This window comes from Watersipora subatra, chromosome 4 (assembly GCF_963576615.1).
Source record: "Watersipora subatra chromosome 4, tzWatSuba1.1, whole genome shotgun sequence".
Classification (NCBI taxonomy): Eukaryota; Metazoa; Bryozoa; class Gymnolaemata; order Cheilostomatida; family Watersiporidae; genus Watersipora; species Watersipora subatra.
The window spans coordinates 22652405-22673750 of record NC_088711.1 but is presented as its reverse complement, the minus strand read 5'-3'; the positions used below and the strand labels follow the sequence as shown (position 1 = coordinate 22673750).

Genomic DNA, 21346 nt, shown 5'->3' with positions numbered 1-21346 from the left:
CCTCACCGCTGTGGCAGGGGTTCAATTCACCGTCTGGCCTTTCACTTGTAAAACTCTAATGTTTAGTTTTGCAATATGTTTTTGGTTACAAAGCCGCTTATTAAAATTCATATCCAATATATGCTATGGTAGAAATAGGTATTCAATCTCACTATGTTTTTAAACCATGTCTTACCGTATTTTTGAGCATTATTTCTTTTTCGTGTTGAGTTCTGTGTATTTCACTGTACATAAATGTTCAGGCGAGAGGGAGTCATGCAATGGTTAATGCATATTGTGTTTTATTCATTTAGATAGTCAGCATTATTTCAAAACCAATATGCAAATTATCTTTGCCAAATTGTTTGGATATGCTTGTAACAATTTTTTCTATTTTCCGAAACCTTACATATATATTTTCGTCAAGATTTTTCGTAGGCACATTTCTCAACTGTTTCACTTTCTCATCTTCTTGCAATATGGTAAGTGAAGTGTGAACTGCATAAGTCCACTCAGCATGATAAATGCTCCTCCAGTATACATTGTCATGTCATACTTTCCTGTCAGATCAAACAGTTTTCCTGTAAATAAATAAATGGTTTGTTATTTGGCTATCAGTGGTGCTGCTTCTCTATATTTATTTATGTCTACATTTTATGTTATGTTTTTATGTTATTTTATGTTGACAATTTTGCCTATTTTCCACCACAGATGCGTTGAAGACCTTAAAAATGGCAAATGTGTAGGACAAGGTCTTATGTTTGAATTAGATCCTCATTGGTTTGTAAACTAGTTTAGCGAACAAAATAACCAACCACTACTGTCTGTTAAAACTTGGGCATTTGTGTAGCGTGAGATCTCATGTTGAATGAGATGTTGGTACATTTTTTGCATGATGTTCAAAACAGTATAGCTAAGCATATTGCCAGCACCCAGAAAAACATTACAACCATATTATATTGGTGCGTGCTACTTATTGTCAACCATTAAATTCTATGCAGCGATATCGAGGTCTCGTGGAAGCATGAGTTGTTAGCAACACCAGACTGCACTGACATCTTCGAGTCAGCGTGCACCTTTTGGATTTTTTCCACGTAGTAACTATTATAGATATAGTAATAACTAGCTGTGCTACCCGGCGTTTCCAGGATAATAAAAAAGTCTGGACAGAAAATTGATTTGTATTTAACATATAACAACATTTCCCATTGTAACTTTCAAACTACATATCATGAGAGAAGTGTTTTGTGTAGTTGAAATAAATTAAGAGAAAAATGAAAACAACTGTAAAGGTTTTAAAACTTTGTCAAACAACTGTAACTTTTAAGCTATTATCCTGGCACATTGCCAATGGAAAATTGTGGTAAGCTGCTAGGTTTCTAATGACAGTACTTCTGCCGTTGCGCCAGTATTGTTGTCCAGCTGCAGTTATTCTAATAATAGCTATAGCCGCAATGCAGACAAACATACGACACACGGACATACTTTGAAAAATATATATATAGATAAATAGATAAATAAAAATAAAGGGAAGCATTGATGAATTTAGACTCGTGCCGTTTTGCTTATTGAAACCATAGAATTGAGTCAGTTCGTCTGTACTGAGAGTAAAGAGTGGATTCAACTCAATTTTACTGGTAGGGTGTTCCAGTTTAGATTTTTGATCATTTGTATGACTTTTTATGTACATTATAGACTTTTAGCAAACCTATACATATCTATCTCTACATATGAGGGAATCTGCAGCATGTCCGCACAGCTCATTTTGGCACCGCTTGGCTATAAGGCGCTCAAGTAGTACTCAACAGTGCTTATAGGTATTTCATTTTTGGCTTTAAACTTAGATCTATAACAGGCATGTGTAAGTGACATCGTTGATGAAGAAGGGTGGAAAACAATGACTTTTTAGCAATAAAACTACAAATATCAATTTAGCAAGTGCAACTATAGCAGGTCTATATTGCTTAAAATCTCAACAGCCATATAGTTGTTATCGTACAATGTAAGAGAAATGGTCAAAGTCATGGGAAAGAAACAAAAGCTTGAAACTAGCAAGAGCGGAGTAACTGGTATGATAATTGCAAATATAATGTAAAAAATATCAATGTAAAAAAATTCATAAAAACAACTTTTGATGATCTTAAACTCACATAGTTTAAAGTAGATTAGATTTGTATCTCTATCGCAGCACCTCTATGTACGCTCTGTACTCTATCGCAGCACCTCTATGTACGCTCTGTATCTCTATCGCAGCACCTCTATGTACGCTCTGTACTCTATCGCAGCACCTCTATGTACGCTCTGTATCTCTATCGCAGCACCTCTATGTACGCTCTGTACTCTATCGCAGCACCTCTATGTACGCTCTGTACTCTATCGCAGCACCTCTATGTACGCTCTGTATCTCTATCGCAGCACCTCTATGTACGCTCTGCATCTCTATCGCAGCACCTCTATGTACGCTCTGTACTCTATCGCAGCACCTCTATGTACGCTCTGTATCTCTATCGCAGCACCTCTATGTACGCTCTATATCTCTATCGCAGCACCTCTATGTACGCTCTGTACTCTATCGCAGCACCTCTATGTACGCTCTGTACTCTATCGCAGCACCTCTATGTACGTTCTGTACTCTATCGCAGCACCTCTACGTACGCTCTGTACTCTATCGCAACACCTCTATGTACGCTCTGTACTCTATCGCAGCACCTCTATGTACGCTCTGTACTCTATCGCAGCACCTCTATGTATGCTCTGTACTCTATCTCAGCACCTTTATGTACGCTCTGTACTCTATCGCAGCACCTCTATGTACGCTCTGTACTCTATCGCAGCACCTCTATGTACGCTCTGTACTCTATCGCAGCACCTCTATGTACGCTCTGTACTCTATCGCAGCACCTCTATGTACGCTCTGTACTCTATCGCAGCACCTCTATGTACGCTCTGTATCTCTATCGCAGCACCTCTATGTACGCTCTGTACTCTATCGCAGCACCTCTATGTACGCTCTGTATCTCTATCGCAGCACCTCTATGTACGCTCTGTACTCTATCGCAGCACCTCTATGTACGCTCTATATCTCTATCGCAGCACCTCTATGTACACTCTGTATCTCTATCGCAGCACCTCTATGTACGCTCTGTACTCTATCGCAGCACCTCTATGTACGCTCTGTCTAATCTCTTTAATTGCTAAAGCCTAGTTCCCATATACATCGCAAAGCACCGGCGACAGCACCGAAGGCTATTAGCAGTTAAATGTGAACCTACGCGCCGGGGACCGCCGGTAGTGTCCGGCGGCAATGCAATAGTTTAGCGCTGTTCAAATTTCACGATAGGCCGCAGGCAACCCTATCCCGAAATGCGCTGTACAGGTGAAGGTCACCATTATCGAAACGGCATGGCGCGCGAACATTTTATTTGATTACGCGATTATGTTTAGCGATGCAGCTTATATGTGAACAGTTGCCGCCTAGCGTCGCAAGCGTTTTGCTGCGTAAGTTACCGCCAGAGTCTCGCAATCGATATGGGAACCAGGCTTAAGACAGAAAGGCCTCAGACGTCATAATTGTAGAGCGGTATACTAGCTGTGCTACCCGGCGTTGTTCGAGTATTAAAAATCAGCTTATAAACAATGAGAGGTAATGAGGGTTGCTTGCCACTTGCTATTAGCCTGGCACATTGTCAATGGATAATTTGAGTAAATACTAATAAGAGCTACCCCTCTTCGTGACATTAAGCTATCACTTCGTCGTGAGCAAAAGCGTTAGAGTATTTGTTCCTATATAGCGACATATATTGCCTAACAATTTACCTATCAAGCTCGCGTGGCTGAGCTGGTAAGGCAGTTGGACTGGCAAACAGGAGTTTTTGCTTTACGGATTTTTTAGTCCTAGATTTTAATAGCTATAGCTAGACATAAACAACGACAAAAAACTTTGAGAAATATATATATAAATTATTTAGATATAATATTTCTATCATGTATATAGAATATGTATGATAGAAATATTGGAGCAATGGTAGTTTTGCAATGAAATGCCTGTAATTATCGGTGAATTGGTAGCTTAACAGTAATTCAGTTATTATAGTGTCAATTGTTTATTAGAGATGACTAAATCATTCAGCTACCAGATCACTAGATTCAGCTACCTCAGTTCATCGGCTATAATTCTAGGGATTAGAGATGTGATGGCAGAAATGCTGCAAGATGCCATAATTAATATATCGAAAAAAATGAAAACCCAGTTGTTTGACCTTTTGGCTTATATGTAGAGCTGTGTCATTTGGTAACCAATACAGACCTACTGAACCTATTGACCTGCTGCTGATAGACAGAAAACCAAAAATTAAATCTGTTTTTCTTTGCATATAGCACAGAAACAAACTGGAAAAATATTGTTTAATTTTCTTCGGCATTTTTACCATACAGTGCATTAAGCAGACTTGAGATGAAAAGCTTTAAACAGAAGTGAAAGGCACAAACATTACTAAACGCTACATTTCATTTCGTTAATGTTAATCAACTGCTGCGTATAGAAGTATATCATCAATACAGTAAACGCTCCTACAGCATGAATAACCAGTTCTGCGAATGTTTATGTAGTAAGAATTTAGCTTTATTTGAACAGTAAAATACATGTAAATTGCCTAATCTGTTCTAAGATCTTCTCAAACTCACCGTTTTGGCCACTCAAAAAGGAAGAAACTAGACATAACTATTAAATTTACTGATTGTGCAGTAACTAGTATTATTGGTTTGTATCTACCACTTTTCTCTTCTTCTATATCGCTTTCACTTGGTTTAGGGTCAATGATTATTGTAATTTTGCAACAAGTTGAGGTGAGCACACACTTTCAATGTCAATTTACATCAATTTTTTCTTCTTTTGTTTTAGACAGCAAAGTCTATTCTACAAAAAAAAATAATACAAAATATTTACTGTCTAAAACAAAGTAAACAAAAATATATCTTTACTAAAATAAAAATCAGTTTCTCCATGGTCTATCCGACGCCAGGGTTAAAGGTTAAGATAAAAGACAGCTAATGACGAGACTTAAACCCGTGACATTCAGTTTGGTAGACTGACACTCTAAATCAATCGACCGTTTTTAAGTATTTCTGAATAATTGTGCAGCTACTTATTCTCTGCACTTTATCGGCACACCTGATGTTCTCTCACGACGCACTAGACTGGCATTGTCCTAGTACTGTATATATAATAGTGATAACCCTGTGCATCGTTTCCTCTCCCAAGTACAACGAGAGATGAATCAATTTTTCAAGGCCAACTACTAGATATCTATTATTCAAATCGAATTTGAGAACTTTAGCCGATTTCTCACTTTACATTATATGGAAATTAAAACCAAAAAATGTAAAGTTAAAACTTTTCATAGATTTTTCACGTTAAGTGGAATTTACAATAAAGAAGGTTTATGTTGGAGGAGCGTGTACAGTATCTCTAGAGGGCTATAACACAGACCAGCTCTTAGCTTGCTAGCAAGTAGTAACTAGTATAAATATAAAACTTTTGCTTACCTAGTAATGGAGGTCCCACTATTGCTGTTACACCTTTTAATAAATTTAGGAAGCTGAGAACATTCGTCAGTTTCTCTAAGCCGACGAGGTTGCATATTATCACAGTAAAGAGACAGCTATATGATGCTACAAAAGTACATGGAATCCAGATTTACGCCTATAGTTCTATCACTTTTAAAGTGATAAATCACAGTTCAACATCATTAAGTTTGTTGAAACTTTTGTTTTAGACAAGGGCTGTCAAATCATTTTGTGTTTCCAAAACTTGTATTCCCCTCTCAATGTTTAGATGATTCAATACGTTTTTGAAAGGATGGTCTCAACAACCATCTATCAAGGCAAATCCTGATGTAATTGGACAGAATTTTTTAGATTGTTACAGTACGAAAAGCAAGGTGTGAGTTGTTAGAATTAAAAATCTAGCTGCATGCACTTTTCTAATTGATCAACAGAACCAGTCTAGTAAGAAGTAAAGAATTGTCATACTTTCATAAGTGTTGATATTTCAAATTTGGTTATGTTAATCTGAATAAAGTTGCTAAATTCCACTTCGTAAGTTCTTACTTATGGTTCATCAGGCATAATATTTATTAGGCCTATTCAAGTTCCTCTCCTGTTATTGTTATAATTCTTATTAACTTATTGTTAAAGTGAGTAGTTTTGTACGTCTTTACTCTGTCGATTGATGTATTCAGCATTTATTTTTATCAGTGATTTTTGACGATTGTGTACCGATAACCATGAAGTCAGAGAAGTCTTCCTTACACGAAAATACCTTACGCTACAATTAGCCTATTTATTCTTCTCACAACCAAAACTTTAAAGTATTTTAATCTTTTTTTGAAATTTGTCAAGAGTCTTAAGAATTATAACTGTATACTTGTATAGAAATTTAAATTTTATAAAAGCGTTGTAAAGGATTACATGTGAAAAAGTACTAAAAATCTATTTTATGTCAAGTTTTTTAAACATAGATATAATGATCAACTCATAGACATAACCTCACCTTCACGCACTAACATGGTCAGAATCTAGTACATCAAATCAGGTGTGAGGTGAGTGATGATTTTTAACAATTCAACTAACAACTTAGCCTCAATAAACAATTCAATCTTACCCATGTTCAGTTTAGCTATTTAGTAGGTCTTTAGTAACATGATAAAACCTGTGCTTCCAATTGACTCCATGTACAAATAGCTTCGTTCAAATAAAGGCTTACCTATTAAGAATGCGTATGAGCAGACTACAACTGTCATGCTCAAGAAATCAGTGCAGAAAGGAAGAGTGATGACTGAGACTCCAGCCAAAGTGATGGCAACATTATTGACGAGGAGGACCGAAACTCCTGGTATATTTGCTAGAAGGCTGAGTAGTAGTCGTCCAGCTGTGTTGAGAATACCTGTTGTTAACACAATATAACTTGTGTGTTAGCATTGGTAGGGCAGCCCAATCATAGATCTACTGTTAAGCCCATACATGTAAATCGCAAAATCAAACAAGAAGGAGTTTCACAAGCTGTAAAGATATTTCGTATTTGTCAATGGTATTTGCAAGATAAACCATCTCAATTCAGGTGCAAATCTTTGAACAAAACAGTTCATTCTTTGAAGTTTTCTAGATGTATTGTTAAAAATAGAGAATACAATAATAACACTTGTGATTATAAAAAAAAATTTTAAATCTTTATTGTTTCAGCATGATACAAAAAAGTTTTAATATAAATAGTAGAACACATAAGAAGCAACATTATAAAAGTTTATTGCGCGAGTACCGTGATCATCTTCATTTAATTGGGTAAACCTGATTGAAAAACTAAAATTCTTAGAAAAATCATCCAAGCCATTTAATATATGTATGGAATTGAGTGCCATATAAAAAGGAAAAGTTCATAGGTCAAATGGATGACTATGAGTCTGAGGTAAACAGAACAGGTGGAGTATATGTAAGAATCTCTTTTGCGTTATTGATAAAACGGTTAAAAGACATTTCAATGAGTTTCATAAAGTTCAGCCAGATAATGAATGTAAAGCTTGTATTTGCCTGTAATTCATATGACATCACTTAGTCATTCACTTCGTCTGGAGTTCTAGTTTTCGTGTTACGATACTCATATGTACATCTACGCATTTAAGTAAGCGATGTCTACCTCAGAGTCCCACTTGTAAAAACAACTGAATTATTTAACGTTGTAATCAGCTGGTTTGAATGTTTTTCAATACAGATTCTGTAATTAGATTTTATCGAAAAGGCGGAGAATCTAACTTCCCAAATGAACTCAATACTGTCTAGACGCTAGCAAGATTTTGATTTTCTAGCATTGTTTTGCCGTACTTGTTGGTTTAAACTACCATAACGAGAAAATGTGACAGAAGTATTGCAGTCATTACAACTAAATTGCTAATAAGTCACTGAGCAATGTACATGTATATTTATATTGCTTATACACGTTTATACAAACATATTCGTGCTTACCAGCCAGCATCTATATATATATATTTCTCAAAGTATGTCTGTGTGTCGTTTGTCTGTCTGCATTCCGACTATAGCTATTATTAGAATAACAGCAGCTGGACAACAATGCTGACGCAATGTCATGGAGTACTGTCATTAGAAGCCTAGCAGCTTACTGCAATTTTCCATTGGCAATGCGCCATGGTAATAGCTTGGAAGTTACAGTTGTTTGACAAAGTTCTAAAACCCTTACAGTTGTTTTCATCTTTCTCTTAATTTATTCCAACTACACAAAACACTTCTCTCATGATATGTAGTTTGAAAGTTAGAATGGTAAATGTTGTTATATGTTAAATACAAATCAATTTTCTGTCTAGAATTTTTTATCACTCGGGTAGCACAGCTAGTATATGCTAAGACTCATGAGTATGAATATATAAATATTTGTTAATGAACTTTCCTTCAATTTCGTTTTTCAGTAAGTAATTCAATTCGCAGAATAATACACCAGATTGAAATTGAATCTTGTCATTTGAGATTGGGGTGAGGCAACTCCCGGTGTAACAACTAAAATTTTTCAGGCTATTAAAGATTAAACTCAATAGTGAGCCAATATTCCACTTTTCATCTGTGTTACTTTTCCTTTTTTAAACTGATATTAGTGTATTATTTATACCCTTTAGTTATGCACTAATTTGTATTATTATTTTTAGTTCTGACTATACATTCCGAGTTAGAATAAGCAGTTACTATTTGATGACCTGCAACAAAATGTAGCAAACCTGTTCATACCCATGAGGCTGAGGATGAATGCGCCATCGGCTAGGGAAATCCCCATCTCAATCGCTTTTGGTACTATAAATATAATAGGCACAAAATGCCCAAATATTACAAACACGTTTGCAACTCCCAACATCAATATTCCTGGGCACTTTAACACACTCCAATCCATGAGGTCTTCTATTACATCAGCGACGGGTTTTGGTAGACAGTTTGTCTGGCGTTCTTTTTCATCCTTCTACAGGATAATTAGATAACAAGGTCTAAGTCTGTCAACAATATTGAAAGTACGAGTTTGCTAAGATATCATCTTCAAAGCTTTCAAAAAATTAGCATGACTTTATGTGGTTATGAAGAGTTTGTTAGCAAATGTCTACTAAACATATTTTCCAAGGCAGTTGAAATATTATATTTTCTTAGTAAGGTTGCTTTTTATCCGTTCTTTCCTAGTTTTTGGCTTTCTATTGCAGTTAAAATTTTATGAATGCCAAAATTGATATACTATTACATTGATAAATATATCAGTGCAATTGCTTACAACAACCAAATTAGCTAAACTATGCAAATAGTAGGTCAAGTCATGAAAATTTTTATTGACTGCAGATGTTTTTTTAAAGGCTTGCTCATCATTGGTTGAAGCATTCAAGGATAACTTACATAAGCAGCAACTCACCAGCACATTAAAGTTATCTGGTAATAGTCTAGCATGAAAAGTACCACACAAGAAAATTATATGCTCCCCAAAACATGTACATGTAGATGTTATAAAAGTGCTTTCATTCACCAATTTAAAAAAACCAACAATTTCCTGATGAAAGGGAAAAGGTAAAAAAGATAGTTACATCAATAACTTTCTATGTAGTATCGCAGTTGCCAATGCAAAAACTCTTCTCAAGTCTGATCAAGTAAACCACTTTGAGAAACTGAGCAAACATAAATGAGTTACAAAAAGAAACAAGTTTATTACCTGAAAATAAGTCGCAGTGTTTGATTGACTACTAAAGTTGGAAGGTAGACAAGAGTTGCCCTGGAGCACACTACACGCGGAGCCGCTGATGAATATGTTGCTCATCCCAACTGGAGTGACCAGCTCTTGCTCAGATACAAAGTTGCTATTTTTATCAAAGGATCTTTTGCTGTCGTATATGAGTCTGCTTCCATCAATGCTGCCACTACAACACGTTTACTTGACTAGCTGACCTTCCCACTCCCAGGATACAAGTGACTAAAGATAAAGACTAAGATCATAGGGAATGTACATTACTTAGTAGAGCGCGCTGTTGTCTCCGTCTTCCTACCATTGCTTGAGATTGAGATTTTGCACTATTTGATTTAGTGGTACTAAACAAGAACACAACATTTGAGGATAACTTGATCTTCATTAGTTGGAGCAAAACCTCTCAAAAAACTTATCCTTATCGCAACAAGATCAGGACATAACCTTTGTAACTAAAACATTTAATCATCTGTTCAGAATGAAAAAAATATTTTTTATATTTCAATCTCGTGTGAAAAACAAATTAGCTGTGTTGATGGGATATTTCAGCTAATTAGATTATAATATATTTTATAAACCTCAGCTGTTCTTGGGAAGAGTTTGTCTCTATACTAGTATCTTCTTTTGCTTCAACAGAACGTCTGGGTAAAGGAGTCATCAAGGAACAGGTAATACAGCATTGCAATAACAATCCAGCTGCAAAATAATATTCCATCAATTAATTATTTGAAAACACAAGGTAAAATACAATTTCAAAACTGTGAAACCATGTAAAGGGTTCAATATTAGTTACCATGTAAGAATTGAATGATTAATTTGGTTTATTAGCATTATACTTTATACCATGACCATAGGTGATCAGATCTTAGAATTGTTCAGTTGCCCAACAATCAAGGACTTTAATATAAGGGATTCAGAATTTTAGCGGTTGTTTGCTGAGACAGCCTCAGATTAGTAAGGGTAAGGCCTGCGATCAACCACTTCATCAAAACTACTTGATCTTAAAAACATTTCAAATAAAATCTGCTTTTTTAACACATAACATCGTCTATCAATCGTCTATCAATCGTCTTTCGATGTCAGCAATCAATGATCACAAAAGATATTCCTATGACTTAGATATCAGTGACTATCGCAGAAGCATGAACAGGGAATTCTATGAAATGAGGAATACATGTAAATATATAAAATTATCTCTTAAAATTACATATAATTATATGAGTAATACCAATAAAGAGTTGTGCACCCTTCCAACTATATTCGTCTAGTAAAAGCTTTGTTAAAGGAACAATGCCTAGAACTCCGATTCCTGCTCCACTTGTGGCCATTCCAGTAGCCATTGCCCTTTTCTTCTCAAAATACTGTCCCACAATTACGGCAGACTGCAGGTAGATGACTCCAAATGAACAGCCTGCGTGAAAAACATGACATTAATACTCCGCTTATTTAATGGGTATTTTATAGATTAAATTAGCAAAACGTAAAACAAGGTGAAGAAAAATCTTGTTTCTTTTAACAAAAGAAGTTGCAACATGTAATGACTTGAATATTTACTTTTCCATATTGGTAGTCATTAATCATATTAAAGTTCCTAACTAGTCTGATGCTTTTTATTGGTTCTTTTTCATATCTACTCACTAAATAAAGTATCTAATTCTTTTCTTGTTGCCAGATTTCTCTGCACCACTATTGGTTTGTACTATCCAGTATGGGACACTAATTGCTACCATCATTAAAATTAACAGATAAATTGTCAATTGATGCTGAATCATTTACTATAAAATCAATAATTCTCGATGGCATGTTAGTCGCTTCAAACACTAGTTTTTGATACGTTATACTCATCAGTAGTAATTAGTTTTGATTTGTTATGATAGCTGGTTGTATTGGGCATTTTTCGCTGGTCTTTTTAAAATAGTTTTAACAGAGCATGTGTGTGTGTGTGTGTGTTACCTTGTTCTAATATAGTTTTAGTCTGTATTTCAAAGCTGCCCAAATACAAAATCTAGAGGTAATGTTTTGCTGCATTCACAGTTGTTGCATGCGGTAATCAACAGGCATGCTGAGCTGTATGTTTTTATCTTGAAATATTATTTGTGGCAAATCATAGATATGACACAGAATTATGGCATAATATGTTAATATTTAATAGTTTTTAGTTAATAGTTAATATTCTGCATGCTTATATTTTGTTTCTCCAGCAGTCAGCGCTTGCAAATTTATTGATTTCTGGTTGTTTAGCTATATAGAAAACTTAATAATGGATTAATTTATATTATCTGTAGTTTATTGGCTGGTGGCTGTTAGAGTTCTTTTGACAACTTAATTCTATTTAAAAAGTCATTACTTTGAGACAGATTCAAAAATCCTACAATACTTTTAAGTTCGTTAGTCATAAAAATCTAAAAATAATTATTTTGGAAATGTTCTCTACAACCTTGTTTATATGATGTTTTTAACAATGTTTTTTTAACTAATTTGCAAATAGATATTCAGAAATTTGTTAGCAAAACAATGTTAGCTTAATAACGAATTAGCGAACTTTCAAAACAGTTTGTTTTGGAAACTATGACTAACTTGCCATACTATATCTGGCAGCAATGAAAAATACAAATCATATGCTGGGCAATAAATAATGACAATAACAAATAGTACAATGTGTATAATTTCAAATTTCTTACAAACATGTATTCAATGCTATTAAAATAATTTATAAAGTAGAATAACTGAAGGACTTAATAGTAATTATTTTAAACAATGAGGTCGGTTTGATAGACCTTGCTAACATAGTAGCTATATGTATTTTCATTTTAGTAAGGTAAAGTGATTTGCAATAATAGACAAAAAATGCGGTACGTTTTGCCAGATGTTGCCATTAGAGTTCCTTTTGTAACCTTTTATAGATTTTTTGGCTAAGGAATCTCATTTGATCTGTTTTATAGTTGGAAAGTTTTTATGCTGTGTTTAGTAGAATCATGATGTTCAGCTGTACCTATGCCAGCAGTTCACAAAATGTAAAGGTGATGGCTTTAACGTTATAACCGAACAGCTCTCTGCCCAAAATGCATCAAAAATCGTGTGTTTAGTCACCCTCTGTTACTAACTTCTTAAGTGCTGTAATGGACAAAAGGCTGTTTTATCCATATACTCCAAAAGCTAACAATAGATGCTGTATGATTGCGCCAAATCACATTGACAGCCAAAATGTAGACAGATTCCAAATTATTTCTTTTCCATTATTATCACTATCATTATTCCTATTTTAGTTTCTACACATACTGTTCATCTCCTAAAAATAGCTGTTGATGAAAGTGCAATACTACCCTGTTTGTTTACTGAAACTATTATTTCCTATAATGTGGTGGGCGTTTACGGTATCATCTTGAGAATATTATGAAAAATGCTGCTACCAGATACAGAAATGTATTAACTGCTAAGCTGGAGTGATATGGAAAATTAAAATTGATGATATTTAATCAAAGAACAAACCTCCTACAAAGCCTAGCATGATGCTCAAAAAATGCAGATTTGGAGCCAATGAGCTCAAGGCAATGGATAGAGAGCCAATCAATGAAGCTGCTAATCCTGTGTTTCTGCAGCCGTATATCTTGATGAGTGGTGCACCGATCAGCCCTACAAAACCATTGAGTATTTTAGAAGTGCGCTAAAGTGTCTACTTCGCAGTGGCTGCCATCTTGTGGAAATCAAATGTTCACCTCACTTTGTATTATCCGCTGTCAGACATTTGAGTATTTTATAGTCCTTTCATTGAATAGATGCATAATAATAATAATAATGTGTATAAACAATCAGTTGTTCAGAGCTAAAAGCATTCTAAATCAAGTGAAAGACGATGAATAATTACAATAACATCTTATTATTTTGTTTTAAAAAGTCAGCGATGTCTCAAATAGTCATACATAGCTTATTAATAACGTAAACATCAGCAATAGTCACAATTGGATTGGTTCCTCACAGCAGTTTAAAAAACCTGTAAAGACATTTTCGTATAGCACTTACATTTGTCATAATATTTTGCTATTAATTGCACAACCCAAGCTGCTTAGCAAGCATTAAACACATTCTACGGTATTTTTCCAGCTCAGCTTTTACTTTTCCATACTTCAGTTTTTTCTCTTTTACTTTTACTTTAGAGCAGTTATTGCAGCCAATTGACTACCCGTAGAGCGTAAGTGTAAAAAAGTAACTAGGTAATAGTGTAATCCAGAAGAAGCTCCTATACTGCAAACCTATAACATAAGTTCCACAAAATGCAAAGAATTTATATAAAGTTTTTATCATACTACATAAAAAATTCCATATAACGTATTTCGTGAAGCTGGTGAAAGCTCTCCATTTTGATTTGAATAACAAGTATCTCGTAGTTAACCTTTAAAATATGGCTTTATCACTTGCCGCACTTATTAACGAAAACGATGTGTATATTTATCTCAACTTGTATATCGGTACCCTGGTAGTCTAGTTCACCGTGAGAGATCATTAGGTGTGTCGATAAAGGACAGAGAATAAGTAACTGCATAAGTATTCAGAAATACTTAAAAGTGATGAATTGGGGCTGAATGTCACGAGCCGAGCCGTAGCCTTGTTAAAAACTATATTTGATTCTAACCTCAAACCTTGCCGACGGATAGACGGACAGACAGACACCACTCTTACTACATATAGTGGAGAAATATTTCTGTTTTACTTTATTTTAGACATATAAAAAAAAATTTTATCATTTTTTCCGTGGAATAAGCCTCGCTGTTTGAAAAATCGATATTGGCATTTAAGGTTTTTGTAATCCTTATACTGATCACCGTAATCATGGACTATAAATCGAGTGAAATTTATGAGCATAAAGAAAAAGATTTGTTGATACAAACCAATAATAATACAGTTATTATACAGCCATTAAATTAAATAATTGAACTCAGTTTGTTCAAGGGCCAAAGGAGTGGGTTTGGAAAGATCTTAGAACATATTTGGAAGTTTATATGTATTTTACTGTTCATATAGCGCAAAATCCTTATAACTTTATCTTTTATAATTGTTAACCATCAAAACATAATTATTTACATTGTAAAAGCGTCTACTGTAGGAACTCTACTTGACCAGTAGCGTTGTATGTTTTGGTAGCTAAATACTAAAAGTTGTATTGTATCTGCTTTTGCATGTAGAATATAAAACTGCGAAGTTAGCATGAGTTTCATGACCTATGCTAGTGAGCCCGTAGGCACACAGCCAGTCACTGTCCAATGTGTATATCACAGATAAACATACCTATTAGATAAGATGAGCCAATAAGCAGAGAGCTGATGAGACTTGTTAATCCTATGCTGACATGGAAATAGGCAGCGTACTCGATAAGGAAAAGTCCAAGGCTATAGAAAATACCATCGAGTATGCAGTGATTGATAAATGACGCGAGTGTGACCACCCAGCCCCAACCGCCATCAGGAGGAGCGCCTGTCTCACTTGTTTTAATATCTTCATCTGTAATGAGATATCACGGCTAATAGACAATATGATTCCGGTTAATAGACAATATGATTCCGCACTCGTCTTTTATGCTTGAGTGCTATCCCGGTCATGTCCAGCCTGAAAAACAATATCTTCAAACCCAGCTTGATCCAATAGATTCATTATTGAACAATCAGGTCCCAACAAAGACTTTATTGCAACAGTATGTGAAAACGTTATGCAAATATATGTATGTAATGGTTTGTAAAAAGTGATGGTTTAGGCAGGCACAGTTACTATATACAGGTGACAGAGGTAGAGGCAGAGGCATATATAGAAAGGGTAGAGACTTTTACGGTGTGGGTGAATACACAGAGTGGCAATACATGTTATAGTAGCTCGTATAGTTAGGGTGCAGATGGAAGAAGGTTATTAGTGATGTCTATACTTGGTTGGTTTCAATAATACAAGACAAAATTTTTTATAAAAATTGCAAACTTCATGTTATTTCCATACATAATTGTACAAGAGCTGTAATAAAAATAGGTTGAATATTTTTAAATTGACTAATAATGGTTTTGTGCTGAGCAATATTCTTACCACCAATAAAATAGAAGAATAAAGAGAACCCAAGACCGTTCAGTAATGTGAGGGGCCCACTTTGAAATGGACATTCTCTACATATCCAATACAGCTAGTAATACGGCTCATAGTAGTTAATGTCACCTGCAGCTGTGTAAATAATGGCTGTAGTAACCAGTAACTCCTACAAAGTAAAGTATTTATTTATGACAACAATGGTGCCACGAATTAGTGGTTTTGTCTCTGCTCATTCAGTTAGATTTATTGATGGGATTTATTTAAATTTATATATTTTATCTACCAAATGGAGCTGTTCAATTCAACTCGGTGGTATTCTACCAAATGGAGATGTCCAATTCAACTAGTGGTATTCTACCAAATGGAGCTGTCCAAGTCAGCTGGTGGTATTCTACCAAATGGAGATGTCCAATTCAACTGGTGATATTCTACCAAATGGAGATGTCCAATTCAACTGGTGGTATTCTACCAAATAGAGCTGTTCAATTCAACTGGTGGTATTCTACCAAATGGAGCTGTCCAAGTCAGCTGGTGGTATTCTACCAAATGGAGATGTCCAATTCAACTGGTGATATTCTACCAAATGGAGATGTCCAATTCAACTGGTGGTATTCTACCAAATAGAGCTGTCCAAGTCAGCTGGTGGTATTCTACTAAATAGAGCTGTCCAAGTCAACTGGTTGTATTCTACCAAATGGAGATGTCCATTTCAACTGGTGGTATTCTACCAAATGGAGATGTCCAATTCAACTGGGTGGTATTCTACCAAATGGAGCTGTCCAAGTTCAACTGGATAGCTTTGGGCTAAAGCCTTCTATAACCACAATCATGATCTCCTGTTTTGTAATTTAGTTTTTTGTTAACACATGGATGCATTGAGTGCAAGAGAGAGAGCTCGTTATGCTAATTTAGACCGACTTTATGGCTGTAAAAGCTCAGTATACATATGTACATAAGTAAGTACATATGTACATAGGTAAGTACATTTGTACATAGGTAAGAAAATGCGTGAATCGACTTCTGCAAGAAATTAAAAAGAACTTTGAAATCAGTTTTATCTGACAAAACCTTAGTTGATTCTCCCATCAAAACTTAATTTTTATTGTTTAGGTCTACAATTGCTGACTCAATTATATCCTAATCAGGTTATCTCGAGACACTTTATCCTTGAGTGAAGTGCTTCAAACCAACTGATACCAACAGATCTAGTGGTGGAACGTTAGCTTCGCCAAACTTATGCAAGCCAACTTTTCTTCTCATTATTTCCCTCATTTATATACTGTTCAGGCTATATTACTCCTATCAGCTTAGTTATTGCCCTCAATTGGTATATTATAGTTAGGACATGCGTCAGTATCACTTGAGGAGGGAGATGTTTAGCTAGGGGAAACATGTACATAGCGGTGAAGAACAGTACCAAAGCTAGAGTGAAAAAGGAAAGCACATACATATCTACATATGTATAGGCTTTCAAAGCATATTCTGTTGATTTCAAAGCATATATATACATGCATCGAAATCAACAGCTGACAGGCTACAGCAATATATATCAGGTATATCTATATATATATATTTCTCCAAGTCCGTGTGTTCGTTGGAAATCCGGCTTTAGATCTTGAAATAAATATTACGTATTGACGAAGATTCGATCTCGCACCAAGCCATTCACAGGTCTTACGTCTAGCCCACTGGACTATGGAAGTCAAATTTGCTGGCTAACCAATATAAGGCATGATATCAGAGCTATACCTAACTGCTTTACGTATGACGCGGGTCATAGCATAACGCCACGAGCGGTTCGCTGACATTATTACACTGCCTAATGGCCCTAATAGCAAAACTCTCACTACTTCTCATTGTTTATAAGACAAAAAGCTTTTCTCACGATATGTAGTTTGAAAGTTAGAATGGCAAATGTTGTTATATGATAAATACAAATCAATTTTCTGTCCAAATACTCTTCTATTACACGGGCAACGCCGGGTGACAGGGCTAGTACATGTATATACAAGTATATATCTTATATCTATATGAATAAATTTCTGTTTTTGTTTATTATTTGTCTGTCTGTGATTTGTGTGTTTGGTTATAGCGATGAAGGTATTAGAATTAAAAATCTGCTTAGCACTGGATTTGAACTTACAGCCTCCAATTCTTCAGACACTACATCTATTACACTACACACCCAACTCGCGAAACTATGAAATAACTGTACACATCACAATTATTATACCTGCTAATTTTTAATGCGGATTGGTGAAAATAGCACAATTCACGCTTCAGCTGGCAGGCTTGAAAATCATGGTTGCATAAGAGATCAGGACACAGTCTTTTTTCCTAACACTAGCTTCGGGGAGTAGACACAGCTTTTGTTATGGTAAAGTTAAGCTTAAGCTACTCAAATTCATTGGGTAAAGAAACTTCGCTAATTAAAAATAAATTTTTGTGCTTAAACTTTTTGTATTACCCGTGCAAAGTTGGGTTTTCATTTAGTATATATACACATGTACATATAATTATATGTAATATTCATAATATATGAAATGTTTAAAGGTAGGTGAATTTTGACTTGACCAATGACTTGTTCTAATTCACTGCAAAATAATCATAAGAAAAAATTTTAAATCTTCTGTTTTCAGTTGTCTTTGCTGAAGAAATTATATTGACAGGGGAGATAAATCACGAAACGTGATTTTTGTCAGGTTTATCCAAGAGGTAGTAATGGCATCTGCAGCAACTTTCCATTTATGAAATGTTTTCACCCAAATTAGTCTAAACCACTTCAAAAAGGCACACTGAAAGGGGTGCCAACAGAACTTCAATTCTAAAGCCCTTTCATCAGCTTGGCCCACAGCCTAGTATAGATATTGGCCATCAAGGTCAAGGCCTAGTTCAAGTCACCCTTAGTCAGCATCATATTTAATAGCTTTTTTATGCGATCCTTACACGTCAGGTGCAATGTTTACGCCTTGATTCATTTCCTCATTGCTATGTTATTACAGAGACTCTACGCCTGCTAATTCACCGCAAGGATGTAGATAGTATTGCTTGTATAAACAATACATCGCTTGTGAGTGTCTATTTTTTACTTTGTTTTTTATGAAGACATTTTATAGGCTCCTTATATAAGGAAACTATTGAGACTTCCTCATAGCTTCTGCTTTGTAGATAAGCAGGTAGACAACACTAAGTTCTTATCTAAAGGAGTTCTTTTCTAAAAGAGGTCCTTATTCTTTCCGATGCTTCTCGTGTTCACTTAGACAACAAACTCCTATATTTTCGATGCATTATTTTAATAGAGGCTGTCTCTATTTCAACAATTCTATTAGTTTTTGCTGTCTAAAACTGTAGACAGTTTAATCGACTTATTAACAGAGCTCCAGCAACAATGCTCACATTTTTATGTATCGCTAAGAAACATTCCATCAGAATTTGCGGCCACCAGATATACAATTCATAGCCTGTTGCATATCGCATTGACGACCTGCCATGACTCATCCTTCAAACCTTCCCAAACACTGCAGGGTAAATGCCGTGAGCTACCAACCACCATGTCACCATGTTAAATATAAGCATCTACCTTGGCATGATATATTGTTTGGTGTTGCTTCAAGTATGTCTTCTCCGTTGAAGGATGATGACATCCGATCACTTGATTCTTTTTCTGTGAAAAGACAATTGATGTTGGCTCGTCACTCTCATCAGACTTAATTATTCAAAGCTGCAACTTTTTAAAGCTTAAACTAATTCTACTTACAATGGAGTGTTTTAAGTTACTTTCATCAGCTCGGTAGCGGCATGATTGAACTAAGGAAGTTAACGAGAAAAAGGAGAACACCCTTAGTAATTTTAAAATTCTGCACAATTATACAGTTAGTGGCCCAGTTATATTATGGCGCCGCGCAAGTGTCTGATCGTAAGTGCAAACGTAATTTTTTTTTAAATCATTTCACGTCGACGTTGCATAGTGACAACAGATGAACATAATTTAGAGAAGGACCCTTGCATATGGGCTTAAAAATTCAACTGTTAGAGAATAGAAAGCTGTTTGTCTTAAACCATTGAAAATCAACAGGTGACAGGCTAGAGCAGGTGCATCTATGCACGAAAGATGCACCAGCAGTGTGTAGAAGTTATTAATATCAACATACACATCTTTGTTATAAGAAACTTGAGTAGATTTGCTTCCTTTTGACATGATACGGTGAAAATTCAATCAATCACTGATTGTCTGCCAGTTTAGTTTACAATCACTATAGCCTTTTTTAGATGTGCTGTACTTTTTAATACTCTCATGGTTGGTATACATGGGGTTATCTGGGCATTTAGTAGACTCGGTACTTTCACTAATATGAACTAGGGCAGAACTCGTTACATTCTATTGAATATTTTATAGTCTGATCATTATCTGAGCCGTCTGAGCTTGCGGTTACAGATGAGAGTCAGACGTTATTTATGGTTATGCAACTTGTTAAAAGTTCGGTCTCAAATTTCCTTTAGTTTTTGAACTTTGCTCAAGACATGCATAAATATACATGTTGTCATAGCAAGCACTGATATAGCAAGCCTCAAGACACATAGATAATTTTGTTTTTATAGCAATTACTGTTATAGCAAACCTTACGACACATACATACATGAAGATATCCTTGTTGCCGTAGCAAGCATAGCTATAGCAAGCCGCAAGACATATAGATATTCTTGTTGTTATAGCAAGCAGTTTTAACAAGCCTCAAAACACATAAATTCAACATGTACATAGATATTAATGTTTTTATAGCAAACACTGATACAGCAAACCTCAAGATATGTGTAATTGTGTTGTCATAAAAAGCCCAGTTATAACAATATACTGCTCCAAGTGCTTAAATAGACATAATAAACTGATAAATAAACTGTAAACTGATTTTGTGCTAGAAAGCCTTGGCAATGTCACTCACTCTGTCACGCTCGTAATTTCTGATCAAAAAAGCTTTCAACACCCTTTGACACATCTAGCAAGTGCTTGTAACTTTGAGGAGCAGGTCAAAGCCAATGCCCTAGGTTAGTGTTTACTCTATACCACACTAACCTTGCGCACGCAGAAGAGCAGCACACCATAACTCGAATGAGCATAACTCATTAATAGAAGTTTCTCGCTTCATAAAGTAACAAATTATGTTGTAGCATTTCTACATGACTTGGCTGGTTTAAGGTTTGTATGTTGGTAAACATGTTTTCTAGCTTGAGCATTCGTAAATACATATATTTTGAGTTTTATCTACATGTAGATCAATAGTCAAAGTATGGCACTCTTTGTTTACTGTTGTTTTATTTTAGCACACAAAGCATATGCGGGTGAAGTTTGGATGAGATCGTCTAAAAAATGGCGAATTGCATAGCGTTTACAGGACTAACAGACAGACACAATAGCAAGGTGGAAATTATTGATGTAGATAAAAGATAGTTAAAAATTATGACTAGAGTTTTGCTTGTTGTAGAAGCTACACTCACAAGAAGTATGCTGCCTGTTTTGGAACAATAGGTAATATG

The 21346-nt window shown here is 35.3% G+C and overlaps 1 protein-coding gene across 1 annotated transcript; it reads right to left on the bottom strand.

The window, feature by feature from the left end:
* Positions 1-298: 298 nt before the first annotated feature.
* Positions 299-20869, bottom strand: LOC137394819 (monocarboxylate transporter 12-like). Its single transcript, XM_068081587.1, has 11 exons — positions 20755-20869; positions 19395-19478; positions 15035-15247; positions 13241-13384; positions 10980-11162; positions 10330-10447; positions 9722-9926; positions 8767-8992; positions 6743-6922; positions 5524-5649; positions 299-560 (listed from the first exon to the last, which is right to left on the bottom strand). The coding sequence occupies exons 2-11, from the start codon at positions 19456-19458 to the stop codon at positions 436-438; spliced, it is 1584 nt and encodes a 527-aa protein (XP_067937688.1). The 5' UTR covers positions 19459-19478; positions 20755-20869; the 3' UTR covers positions 299-435.
* Positions 20870-21346: the final 477 nt, after the last annotated feature.

What these genes read in the sequence shown, in the direction of transcription:
- LOC137394819 (XM_068081587.1), bottom strand. Translation starts at nt 19,458, where the DNA reads ATGTCATCATCCTTCAACGGAGAAGACATACTTGAAGCAACACCAAAC. An exon ending in AAACAATATATCATGCCAAG is followed by an intron (nt 15,248 to 19,394) that starts GTAGATGCTTAT and finishes ATCTCATTACAG; the next exon opens with ATGAAGATATTAAAACAAGT. An exon ending in TGGCTCATCTTATCTAATAG is followed by an intron (nt 13,385 to 15,034) that starts GTATGTTTATCT and finishes ATGGTTTTGTAG; the next exon opens with GGCTGATCGGTGCACCACTC.